The 13,250-nt window shown below is 45.3% G+C and overlaps 1 protein-coding gene across 7 annotated transcripts in view; it reads left to right on the top strand.

Moving 5' to 3' along the window:
* Positions 1 to 8,651, top strand: part of camsap2a (calmodulin regulated spectrin-associated protein family, member 2a) — a 38,851-nt gene extending 30,200 nt beyond the window's left edge. For 4 of the 7 annotated variants that reach the window (XM_077533978.1, XM_077533976.1, XM_077533977.1 and 1 more), the window contains 10 exons: positions 37 to 68; positions 237 to 306; positions 1,057 to 3,100; positions 4,171 to 4,307; positions 4,969 to 5,192; positions 5,439 to 5,511; positions 6,181 to 6,246; positions 6,806 to 6,921; positions 7,317 to 7,435; positions 7,635 to 8,651. In XM_077533978.1, coding sequence (XP_077390104.1) covers positions 37 to 68; positions 237 to 306; positions 1,057 to 3,100; positions 4,171 to 4,307; positions 4,969 to 5,192; positions 5,439 to 5,511; positions 6,181 to 6,246; positions 6,806 to 6,921; positions 7,317 to 7,435; positions 7,635 to 7,943 — 3,190 coding nt within the window. In that variant the 3' untranslated portion in view covers positions 7,944 to 8,651. The remainder of the gene's footprint in view (positions 1 to 36; positions 69 to 236; positions 307 to 1,056; positions 3,101 to 4,170; positions 4,308 to 4,968; positions 5,193 to 5,438; positions 5,512 to 6,180; positions 6,247 to 6,805; positions 6,922 to 7,316; positions 7,436 to 7,634) is intronic. The other 3 variants (XM_077533981.1, XM_077533980.1, XM_077533979.1) reach the window with 1 other exon arrangement.
* Positions 8,652 to 13,250: the final 4,599 nt, after the last annotated feature.

Here is a 13,250-nt window from a genome sequence, read left to right as displayed (position 1 = left end):
TAATACATCTTTAATGTGATGCCGCTCTCTTTCTAGTTTGCCCCTGCGGCCCCAACCTAGAAATTCAGGTATCTATTTTTCAACCACATATTTACAGTCTATTATGACCATATCTCTTGTGTCGATGTGTAAAGGCATCTACTGTAGATAGATACAGTATTTTGCATACACAAGGTACTGTGTGTAAATCGCAAAATGAAAGAATGTTTTGCATATATGTTGCTTGTGTCATCCAGGTGCGATCAAGAAATCGACCTCAATGTCCTTTGTTGAAAGCAACCTTGGTACCTGGCCCAAAGAGAAAAGGTCAGTATGGCATATCTCACTGCACCTTACTTTAAAAAAAGGCTTTTGAAAGAATTGATTTCAAGGTTAAGTATTGGGGTCTTTGATGGATAAGGATTTCACCAGACCCAGCACAGTTATTGTATTATAAAAACGGGAAATATTTATTCTTTATTATTTTTTACTATTACCTATCATTAAGGACATCATCATGGACAGCTTTCTATAATGGCCGCCCAACATAATATTTTCAACTTCAAAGTTATGAGGAAACAATTAGCCATCTAAACAAAACAAGCTAGCTAGCCACACAAGTAAAATAATAATGAGAATATATGTTTGTTGGACAAAATTATTTTTTAAGGTCATACCAGATACCACATGATGTCCAAATATGACCACTTCATACCAGTTGCTAAAAGGGTAACTTTTTGGCATAGTTGTAGACCCATGTGTTCTTCTTATCTGTCTTCTGGATGATACAAAGTCCCGTCTTTTAATGTATTTCAAAATAAAAGTAATAGGCACGATTGGACATACTTATCGGTCAATGACATATTCTGTTGTATTGTGGTGACTGTACCTTTAAGGGAGGAGAGGGAGTTGATCTGTTTCTCAGTTCAAAGGGATGATAGGCATGAAAGGTTTGAAAATCAGTAGCTTGCCGGTTGCTATGTAAACAGTCAGTGTTTGGATGGCGAGTAAAAGGGACACAACTGGCCTTTGTGTCTTTGTCACATTTCCTCAATCAAGTATTTCTGTTTTTCGTAGGCCTGGTCCTTATGGAGTATCTTTTGACATTCCCTTGGACAAAGAGGAAGCTGCTTCTTCACCTCATTCTGCCACACATGGGATGGTCAGGTCCGTCAGCACCGATGACGGTTCTGGTTTTAAGGTCCTTCCTCGTGGGATGAAGCGGAACCTTTCCTTCCAACCAGTCAATGGCAAGAGCTTTGGCATAGAAGAAGAGGGTTGCCCAGATAGTCTAGCGGGTATGGACCCTGAAAGGCGAACGCACCCTAGCGGATCTCGCAGCGTCACCAGAGCAATGCCATCCATGGAGGAGGCCCTCCAGATTATTCACAGCCCGAGTAGGCCTCCCGTCGAAGGTATCAACAATGGTTTCTTCCTGCATAGTCCGGAACTTGGAACTGGCCTTGGTAACTTGGAGCCTTTGTCCGAGTTGGACTCCAAAGGACATTTGAGCCAATCAGACACCACTGAGGTTGACACCGGCATCCATATTCATACAGAGGACATGCTGGATGAGGATTCATCACTGAAAGACTGCTCTGTGTACATGGACCTTGACATGGATACACCCAGCCCTTGCCCAAGCAGTCAGAGCAAATCCCCCTCAGCACTGAGGATGACCAACTTTGCCGAACAAAAGATGAAGAAGATCACTCCATCAGCACCAGACTCAGGACGCGAGAGCAGCAACTCCCTTAAGACTACCCCAGAGGGTTCGGACTTTGGTCTACCATTATCCGTTTCCTGGGCCCCGACTCCAGAACACAGCCCCATCCGTCAACAAACGCCAAACGCCCCTACCAAGGTGTCCGCTGTCCAACTTCCACACAATGACCCTGCACAGGTCATGGCAACCGAAATGGTTGAGCTGAGGATGCGCTTGGAGGAGAAAAGGAAAGCCATTGAAGCGCAGAAGAAAAAAGTGGAGGCAGCTTTTACAAGGCATCGTCAAAAGGCGGGTCACTCGGCCTTTCTCAACGTGGTCAAGCGTAAAGGGGACGGAGCCGCGAGCGGACCAGAGGTGAAGGGCGAAGTCAAGTCTGTAAGTCCAACCTTGAGGTGTGGTCGAAGCAGTACAGACACACCTGATGGGGCGGAGCAAAGCAGCACAAGCTCTTGTTGGCAAAGGTCCCCCGGCGGAGGTGAGGAGGGTGGTCAAGGGCACACCCCGCTAACCGAGGCGGATCTTGCTGAGTATACGCGATCCATCGATAAGCTCAATCACTCTTTAGCTTTCCTCCAGACCGAGATGCAGAGGCTGTCTCAGCAACAGGAAGTCATCATGGCCATGCGGGAGCAGCAGCATCAGCAGGCATGGGTCATCCCTCCCTCTCACTCAAACCCCTCGCCGCAGAAATACGGACGAGGCGGAAACATCACTCGATCCTCGGGACCCTCGTCCCCGGCGGACTCCCCCCGCTCGGCCCACCGCTCTCCGACCAGCATCAAGCGCAAATCCGCCTCCTTCCACTCACGCAATCCTCGCGCCACTCGTCCTAATGAGCTCAAGTTGGCCCCTTACAACCGCGTCCTCGCCGCCCCCCAGTCCGTGGATAGTATCCCCAGGCTGCGACGCTTTGCTCCCCGTCCGCCCACAGACGGCTCCTTTGTTTACATGGGTGAAACGCCTGCAGCTGCCGCTCCTGAACCAGCCAACAAGCAGCCAGATGCACTCATCTCCTTGGACAAAGAGCTCAGTGGTGTTTGCGCATCTCCTTCCAGCTCACCCAAAAAAGAGCAAACACAAGTGGACTCAAATGCTACAACCCAGGAGAAAGCTCCCAGCCAACCAAACACCAATGAGATAGAAAACGTCATAGATCTCAAACCTGCACAGTCATCAGTCGCAGAGGTTCTGGCCCACCCAGTGGTTGAGACTTTCACCGTCACCCCCACAGAGATCCCCACACTGCCGGAAGTCAAGGGCAACCTGATTGAGGTTCCATTATCAGTTGTGAAGTCCCTGAATGACTTGACGCTTGATGACAGTTTGGAGATGGAGCTCGGAGGTGCGGAAGACCAGGAGGATGAACAGAGGATGCGTTGCGGCTTCTTCTTCAAGGTCAGTTTTTGTTTGCCCTCCATATAACCCCAATTTAGCTGAAATCTTGAATTGTAATAGTACATTACTCATGTTTCATTTTTACTTGATGGTATAAATGATTCAGGAAACATGAGGGCGACATCATCCTGCTGTTTCTAGTCTGTGAGGGCTGCTTAACAGCTGTAGTGTGAGCTGCAATGTAGGTCACAGAACTGGGTCTGGTGTGAATAATTCAGGCACCACTGTGGAGATGTGCACTCGTAGAGAAGCGACAGAGATCATGAGAGGTAGTTGTAAGGGATGTTCACACGAAATACGCAACCGAAATGAAACTGTTAAAATTTTCTGTATAACATTTGGCGATTGTGTGTATCTACTTCCATTCTATTGACAGATTGTACCATGAAATTGAAGCATCTTGCAGGTGCATGGAAATGTTAATTTTAGAGTCTGAAAAGTTTTCGATTTTTATTTTTGTTTTCAATGTATTTGCTAATTGTATCTCTATTTTGAAGTGACTATAGGTTGAATTCACCACAATAGTTTGAACCCCTGTCATTTATGTAACAAAATATTTAAAGGCGATGTCAACACCCAAAAAATTTTTTTACAATATGTTCAATGCGCGCCCAATAATCTAAAAACACCTTCATATTGCATTTGTAGAATATGAATTAAGCAGAAAAATCGGGGCAGCCATTTTGCCACGCTGTTCGTCTGAAAATGACATCACAGATGCTCAAGGCTCAGATAACGACCAATCACGACTCAGCTCGCAAAAATCACATGACCATTATCTGAGCCCTGAGCAACTGTGATGTCATTTTCAGTCGACAGCAAGTGACAAAATGGCCGCCCCTGAGATGGACGAAATCGGTGGATTTTGCCTCTTAATTCATATCCCACATACGCAATAGTAATCAGAATGTCATGTTTAGACCTGTGAAAAAGCATACAACATATTATTGTAAATGTTTTTTTTAAGTTTGGTTTCCCCCTTTAAAGCCTCTGCTTTAAGTAATCATTATTCTGGTCATACTTTGTCAACCAGTGTGAGGAGGCTTGACCTTGTCACCTAATTGTCTCAGGAGGATGGAAAGGCGGAGGAGAACATGGCTCAGAAGAGGGCAGCACTGCTGGAGAAGAGGATGAGGAGGGAGAAGGAAAGCCAACAGAGGAGGATGCAGCAGGAGGCGGAGCTAGAGCAAAAGAAAGAAGAGGCTCGGTATGCTCCGCTTGTATTCTATTATAAAGTTTTGGACTCTTTTGTGGTCACTTTTTGTGGTATGCTTAGATTTCATTTTATTTTTTCAAATGCCTGAGTAGAGTACCAGGTATCGGCATTAAGTCGTCAAGGTATCGGTCCTCGTGATGCTAGTATTGGACTCGAAAATGGCCATTAATTTCATGCAATTTTAAGGAAAAACGCCATAGTGAGATATGTACGTCTTTCTTTAAAGTTGTCTGTCATTGTTTATTGGGAGAAATTTTATGGATCAAAAGTACCTGTGGTATCGGTATTTGGTATCGATATCAGTTATGTCAGGCTACTGGTCAGAAAAAAAGTGGACTTGAACATCCCTATTTTATACATTGCTCAGTAATTTTATTTTTTTCAAGTGAAGCAACTTGTAAATTTGTTTCATCAGGTGCTATATAAACAAAGTTATCACATTAGTATAAAAAAAATAAATAAATAAAAAAACACACATTTGTAAGAGGGCTCTGGCCGAGTGTGGTGTATAGAATAACATATCAAGAGTGTGAAATTGAATATCACCGAGTGGACCAACACATTTTCCATGAATGAAAAGAGAAAAATATTGTCAGAACAGAATATGTTCTACTAATCATATTCCTGCCTTTCCGTTGTATTATTTCCGCAGGTTGAAAGCAGAGGAGGAGCGTATCCGAAAGGAGGAAGACAAGGCCAGGAAGGAGTTCATCAAGCAGGAATATCTTAGGAGGAAGCAGCTGAAGCTGATGGAGGACATGGACACTGTCATTAAATCCCGACCAGCTACTGGCGCAAAACAAAGACGAGGTCGGCCCAAGTCGATCCGTCGCGACAGCATCGACTCTCCGAAAACTCCTGTCAGAGCTGCGACAGGTATCTCAAAACATCACATGTGACAATTTTCGTCTTTATGTATGTATGACATCAGCCCAACCAATATGTGGCTAGTAATTAGCAATGTATCAAGAGTTTTTATGAATTATTTAATTCATGTTATGTCAGTCTCCGCTCAGACTGCATTGCTGTGGACATCATGCATGGTTGTCGCTGCAACTGTATGTCATGCTGTACCACATGTCATCATCTGGTATTCTAGTTCATGCCAGTTTCTCTTTTCAGTCCCCAGCCTGTCCCTGGCATCCCTCAACTTGGGAGACGGCGAAAGTGTAGACTCCGAGAAGAGAGCGCAAAGGTGAGATTGTTCATACTTATGTAAGTGCAGATGAAAACTATATTAACTACATTTGATACGCAAAATTTCCCCCTAAAAAAATGGAAAGATCAATTTTAAACAGCGAACTGTATAGCCCAATAAAACAATTTTGATTCTCATTCTTATCAATTTCTAGTTCCTGATAGTAAAACGGCCTAATGAGGCATCAAGTCAGTACTCACAAATCCCTATATTTTGGATGATAATGCGAACAATGTTCTTTTTTTATTCTTAGTGGTGTTGGAAAAAAAAAAAAAAAAAAGAGTAGATTAAATGCTCCAGTTCTTTGCAAATGGCACTTGTTAATATGTGCGTTGTTTATTGTTGTACTGTTGATGATCTGATTTACACATTTGCATAGTACAACATCACCCGTTGCCTCATACCTAGTAGTGATAGTTTTGTCATGTTCATAAACAAACTGAAGAAGTGCCTCTTGTGGCTGGACCATTGCAGGATATGACTAAATATGTCTCCCGTGCTGCCATGTTTGAGTAGGACAAAACAATCTAAGTGCATTTGTATAAAGTAATTTTACAATGCAGAGTTTTCCTAACTAACCGCACCACACAGATTTCTAACATTTTTCTTGTATTCTTGCCACTGTTCTTCTTTTTGACTTCTGTCCTGCTCAATTACACATGCCAGAAGTGCTAGCTTAGCCTCTGGCAGTCTCCTCTGCTTTCTGAGCTCTCCTAAACTGAGAAGGAGAAGGTTAGTTCCTGCTTGGTACTGACATCAAGGTTCTTCATGTTGTTCTTGCACTTTACTTTGTCCTCACACTGGCTTTGACTTGACTGAGCACAGCACTTTGTTGTTGTTTTTTTCTACTCTAATAGTCATCACTTTAAGCTTGTGTCTGATGGTATGACTTTACATATATAGCTGGACTGCTATATTTGTTCACACGACCTCAACTTGCATTCCTACCATTTATAGAACCTACATAATAATTGTTAAAAGCTTCAATGATTTGATATGCTTAAAACAAGCATCTTAATAAGATTCAGTTAGCACTGCAAAATGTCGTATTTGATTGATCTCTTGTATGGACGTCAAATACTGCCTCACATCGCTGCCCCTCACTACCTTTTCCTTTGCAAGCTTTGCTGCTCAACTTGTGATTACTAATATTGCTGAACAGAATAAGACAGCCTCTTAGAAAAGATGACCGTACATCTAGTTGATGCATGAATACAATAAATTGATACTGGATATAGAATTCTATATAGTAGCAACTTTTTTTATTTATTTATTTTTTTATGTCTTTCAGGCCAGATTCAGCAGATGGCTTCCTGTCCCCAAGTCATACCAGCAGCAGGAATGGAGAGAAGGACTGGGAAAATGGATCCACAACGTCCTCTGTTACATCAATCACAGAGTACACAGGTGGCTGTTGTTTATTGTTCACGAGCATTTGTTGTTGGTATTCAACATGTTCAAATACAGCAGCTGGATTTTCACTGCAATTCAACACTTTATTTTTTGTTGTACTGTACATATACTGTAGCCAAGAACACATAAAACTTAAAATATTATATCACCCTTTGAAATGGTTGCTTCTCCATGGAATTCTATAGCTAGCAAATGTATAATTTAGCATTGTTACAAAATCCCCTCAGCTGGACCTCTTAATACCATTCAAATTGAGTTGCAACACAGCAAAGCTTTTTTGGATTAACCAAGAAGAGTAAGAAGTGAGAACATGTTAAACATGATTTAATGCTTCATGATCAATGTGATGAAAACCGGAATTAACAATGTTGTGTCCCGTTTCCACCCAGGACCGAAGCTTTACAAGGAGCCAAGCGCCAAGTCAAACAAGCACATCATCCAGAACGCACTGGCCCACTGCTGCCTTGCTGGAAAAGTCAATGAAGGACAGAAGAACAAAATCCTGGAGGTGACAGAATGCTTGTTTTTATCATCATTTGGTTGCTTCAGTCATTGGCGCTTGTATGGAAGCCCATTCCCACAGTTTAAAAGAAAAAAAAAATAAAAGGGTATTTTTTTGTTTGTTTTTGTTTTTTTTACTGTCAGAGGCCCGTTGTCACCAGACTTAGTAGCTCATGTTATGACTTTTTTTTTTTTTTTCTTCCCAGGAAATGGAGAAGTCAGAGGCGAACAACTTCCTGGTTTTGTTCCGAGATGCCGGCTGCCAGTTCCGCTCCCTCTACACGTACTGCCCCGAAACGGAGGAGATCAACAAGCTGACGGGCATCGGCCCCAAGAACATCACACGCAAGATGATTGACGGCCTGTACAAGTACAACTCGGACAAGAAGCAGTTCAGCCTGATCCCGGCGAAGACCATGTCAGCCAGCGTGGACGCCGTCACCATCCACAGCCATTTGTGGCAAACCAAGAAGCCAGCCACTCCGAAAAAAGTAGTGCCTGCCTCCCAGTCATGATAGAAAGTGAACATTACCATTTCAGTTTGCACTTTCACTCTTTATTCCCATGAAGATTCAAACACCTGCAATGCCGATTCACATGTTTTTCCATTTTGAGTTTTGTCAGATTGTTTGTCATCCGCGTGGTTCTCATGTTACAACTGGAATGTAAGCCACTGATGAAGAATGATGTAAATATCTTACCTATTTTTATGGCATGTGTGAGTAATGTTTTTATTTCCTTTGTGCCAAAAGTTAAACACAAAAAACAAGACATTATGAATGCTAGGACATTTTACTCAGAAAACTGAAGCACTGAATGTTTATAATTCATGTACAGATTGAATTTCATTTGCAATAAGTTTATGTGCGGCCTTACACGCCTTAAGCTTTAGCGTGTGAGTGCAGTGAGCTGATTGTAAAGCAACATTCAGAGATGCTGTTTTGTATGTATTTGGATATTTGTGAGTAAACGTGTTTGTATATTATGATACATAATTCTAAGGGCCAAAAAAGATTGATTGCATACAGCTAGCGTTCGCCACACAGCACGTGTGTGTTCAACTCAACAAAGTCAGACGGTTTCAGCTTTTACACAACCATTCAGAAGAATGTAGGGTGTTACTCCTGGTGACATTCTTCTCGGCTACCAAGATGTGTGAAAATATTTGTTGTAGGAAGTGTTTAATCATTTTTCTTGTAATTGAGTAAATTCAATCGAATTCATCCATTTGTTATTTCTTCGCACTTACTGTAGAGCAGTGGTTCTTGAACCTTTTTGGAGGTACCGAATCTCACCAGCTTCCTATACGCATTCACCGAACCCATATTGATTTTTTTTTCTCAAAACGTAGACATAGGTAAAGCTTTTATTCAGTGAACAAAATTAACAGGAAGAGTAGCCTTTAAATCGAATATGGCTCTCGTCACCTTGAAATCAGAAAGTTAAGGAAGCTTTAGTTTTGCTATGTAGATAGTTGTGCTGGACTAGATTCCAAATCATACAGTTAGGATGTTGACTCCCATCAAACAACTCTATTTTTATAGAGCACTTTAAAACAACCACTACTGTTTTCTTTCGCTGGAACCCAAGACAGCAGATACAATAAAAACAGCAGAGGCTCCAGAAGTGAACCCTGTGGAACACCATACGCTCCATTATGCATGTGAACTCATATTTCACATATTTATGCTCGACATGTTTAGTATGAAGGGATTACAATCATGAATCGTTTGAGTCAGGTGTGTGTCTTGATATCCGAACCCAGGTTAACAACCACTGCTGTTGAGTTCACAGGTATGAATTTTTTCCCCACAAGTAGGTGAGGTCTGCAAGTTCGGATTTGCACATTTCCTCAATATCCAGATTAAGAGGAATGGTCTTTCGTTGTCAGGAACACATTTTTACATTTATTGGATGCAGTTTGACTTAAGTCAACATTTTGTAATCAATAGTTGTATTTAACATTTGTCATATGACAATTTCAAAATTGATTCAGTACATGATGGTTTTTAGTGCTCTTCGGGTGAAAACTGACCTTCAAACATTTTGGGAGATTATTCATATCAAAGCAAAAACTGTTTTCAACTACATGCAACAAAACTATTTTGTCACTAGCGTGCCAAGCTTCTGGGTTTACAGATACTACGTGTTGATGTTAGTGATCTATTAGTAAATATTTAAAACCATTTTAATTTATATACTCTTGTCTAATCAAGAAAGGTATTTATTTTCACATGGGACATAAGATGACTGAGCTCAGGTAGCTCAAAGTTAAAAAACAGTGCAGGTTCCCAAATCACAATTTTAGCCAATTTTGAACTCTTTTATTTCACACTGAGGGATTCATCCAATCCAAAATGTTTCAAGTATATCGAATTAAAAATCAGGTTTTATGTTGTATGTGGAGTTTACTGTCATTTGTGACAGTTTGCAATTGATGCTTTTGTTCATAAAGATAATGTCTCATCACAGCTACAGACTGATATCCAGCATAATGGCGCCTCAAGCATTTCTCCTGTGCCAAGTAGTTGTAGGCTGGCATTTTCGTAGAGTAATAAATTGTAGATTCCCACTCACAAAGCTAATAAGGTGAGCAAATGCCAGTCTTGTTGTCTTACATCCCTTCATGAATTTAGAACTACGCGTTATTATAAATGATGTGTTGACAACCAAATGAACATCATATAAGACAAATGTGTTTTAGCTGCAACATGTTTAATGCATATTTTCAGTAGGATTTTTCATTAGAATTGTAGAAAAATTGTTGTGAGACAGATGATGTTTTGCTGCATACGGGTAAAAATGCACCATTTTTGTTGGTGCCGGTCTCATAAACAGGTTTAATGTGTACAAATCGACTGACGTGATGCTTTGTTTAAACTTGTGGGGGGGGTATTTATGACTCAAGGAGCATGTGCTTTTGTTTAAAACGTAGTCTAGTATGTCTCTTTTGGTTATTGACCACAGGAAACCAAGGGAAGCAAATATTTAAACTAAGCTTATTGTACAGTGTGTTAATGTGAATTCATACCTTCTTGCTATAACGACTCTTTGTCAATGTGGTGTCAAAAGAGCTTGCTGAAAATGTAGTTTGTTTGTTTATTCTGCAATAAATAAACTCAGCATGGCCCCTAAAATACACAAGGATGTTTGTTGTCTTTTGCAGTCTTAATATTGCCTCGTTCCACAGGAAGAGTAACCACTGTTTAGTGAGCTGTTAGAAAAGCAGGCAGGTCAAGGTTGCCATTCACCAGCAAAACAGGAACGAGGACGACCAAACACATCCGAGACATAAGGAGACTCCACACTTAAAAAAATAATAAAAGAAAATGAACTGAAGAAGAGTTCAAGTTGCCTTGATTCAACATCCTGGATGACACAAAGACACTGACTGACCATATAAAAATGCCTTTGATTCTCCCAGTAGGCCTACTCTCAACAAAAATATTATTTATCAGTCATTTTTGTGTGCCAGGATAAGATACTGAGGAAAGGCATACCAGCTCGAGTGCACAAATGGCCAAGTGTGAATAAATGTGGGCCTTTTTTTTCTTCAAATATTCTTCAAATAATTCAAATAGACCACTGAATTTGTTACTAAGGGTGCAACCACCACCAAGTCACAATAATGTAATACCACCAAGGTGTTACTGCATGCTAATTAGTCAATTTTCTTGACGCCGTCCCCTGTGGTCGGGCGGGGGTGGTTCTGCCCCCCCCCCCCCCCGTTGTCTGCTCGGTGGCGGTTGCGTCTTGGCCGCTCCCTGGGCCCCCTGTGGGGTGCGGTGTTGGGGTGCTTCCCCTGGTGCCCGGGGCGGTGCCGTCCCGGCGCGGTCCGCTGCTCCGTGCCCGGCGGCGCGGTTCGGGGTGGGTGGGCCTCCGGTGTGCCCCGTGGTTCCCTCTCCCCTCCCCCTTCCTCCCCCCCGTCGCCTCTCCCTCCTCGCCTCCTCCCGCCCATCCTCCTCTGCCTCCCGGTCCCTTTTCCCTTGTCGCCCTCCCTCCTCCTCTCCCCCCCCGCCTCCTGCCCTGCAGCCGCCCTTTCGCCTTCTTGTCGTCTTCTCCCCGCTTCCCCCGCCCCCCCCCCCCTTCCCTGTCTGCCCTGCGGCCCCTCCCCCTCCCTCTCCCTGGGCCTGGGGCTCCCTCCCCGGCCCGGGCGTCGGGCTCCGGGGGCCGGGCGAGGGTTTGGGGCCTGCCCCGCTCCGGTATAACTCCTGGTGCCCCGGGCGGGCCCCGGTGGCTGGTGGGCTGTCCGGTAGCCCTGCTGCGCTGGCTGTCCGCCCATTGTGGTGCCGGGTGGATGAGGTGGGGGGCGGCAGGGGGTGGGGGTGCTGGGGGGCGGGCGTGCCACCTACACCCGCCGGGTTGGGTGAGGCCCCGCTGGTCGCTCCTCTTACTCACTTCACTAGCTTGCACTATACACTTTGTAAATATACACATAGGGCACACAACACATTTCTTGGTGGGGTGGGGAAGGGTGGAAACACCGTCTTCACCCTTCAACTCCCCTCCAATTTTAATGCACCTCACGTCCAAGGGGAGGGGTGAGTTGGGGCGGGGAGCCATCAGAGGGGATGGACTGCAGTGCCTGGCAGCGCTGTGGTCCCCCCCATTTGTGTCCCTGCCCCACCACTTTGTCCCTCCATTCCCTTTTTTAATGCACCACACATATACATATTCATTTTTTGGGGGGGGATACGGGTGTGTCGGAGTAGGGGAAATTTTTTCCCTCTGCTCCGACTCACCTGCTCCCAATTTTAATGCACCACACGCACACACTTGTATATACACTGGGTGGGGCCACATTCACGGTGTAAGGGTAGAGCTCGCCAGACGGCGAGCTGGCGGACTCAGTAACAGGGTTAGGTGTCACTTGTACTCTGGCGTGACGACCGGGGCCTCTCCCCACCGGGCTCGGTGTTCTGGTGTCCCGCCTTCTCCCCTGGTGCTTCCTCCTCTGCTTCCCCCCTCCCGCCGCGGTGCAAATCTCGCGCGGCTGGAGGTGGGGTGGGCACATCTTCCCTCTCTGCGCTGCTGCCCGGTGCCGGTTTCCGGGGGGGGGTGGGGGGTTCTCGCGGGGGGCCGGGTTCGCGGGGGGGGGGGTGGCGGCCGTCGGGGGGGGGGCGGCTTGTTTGGGGGGGGGGTGGAGGTATGGGTGGGTGGGGGGTTGGGTGCTGGGGGTCGGGGTGTGTTCGGGGGTTTGGGGGTCGGGGGTGGTGGGGCCTGGGTCGTGGTGGATGGCGGGTTTGGGTGGGGTGCGGGGGTGTCGTGGGGGGATGGGGGCTGGGGACCGGTGGGGCGCTGTGGGGGCCCGCTGGGCCTCGTTCTGCGGCCTTGGGCTCGGGGGTGTGGGCCGGGGCTGGGGCGGGGGTGTTCCGGGTGTCTGGGTCGGCTCGCTGACCGGTGTCCGCTCGGGTGGCTTGGGGGTGGCCTTGGTGCTGCCGCGGCCTGGGGATTCCGGGGGGGGGTGCTCGCTTTGCTGGACCGCGGTTGACGGCTTCTCTCTTTGGTGGTGGTCCTTATGCATGCCAGATCCGTCGCACCAGCATCTACTGAAACTCAGCAGAAGTACCCTCTCCCTCCCACAGCCCCTTGAATCAGTTGGTGCTGGTGTCTGTGGTTCTCACTTTTCTTTATCTATCCTTCCCTCCTTCCTCTCTTTAGTTTTTCCTCTGGTCACTTGAGATCTTAATTTATTAGAAGTATGAGGTTTCTGGGGTTGGCATAAGACTCCGGTTTTGTAACCACGCAGGAGGGGTCTTGTTGGTGCTGGACTTCACTTTGATGGATTGGATGTACTGGCTTCTATTGATCTCACTCTGCCT

Source organism: Festucalex cinctus, chromosome 10 (assembly GCF_051991245.1).
Source record: "Festucalex cinctus isolate MCC-2025b chromosome 10, RoL_Fcin_1.0, whole genome shotgun sequence".
Classification (NCBI taxonomy): Eukaryota; Metazoa; Chordata; class Actinopteri; order Syngnathiformes; family Syngnathidae; genus Festucalex; species Festucalex cinctus.
Note: the sequence above shows the minus strand (reverse complement) of the source record. Positions and strands in the feature narration are given on the sequence as shown.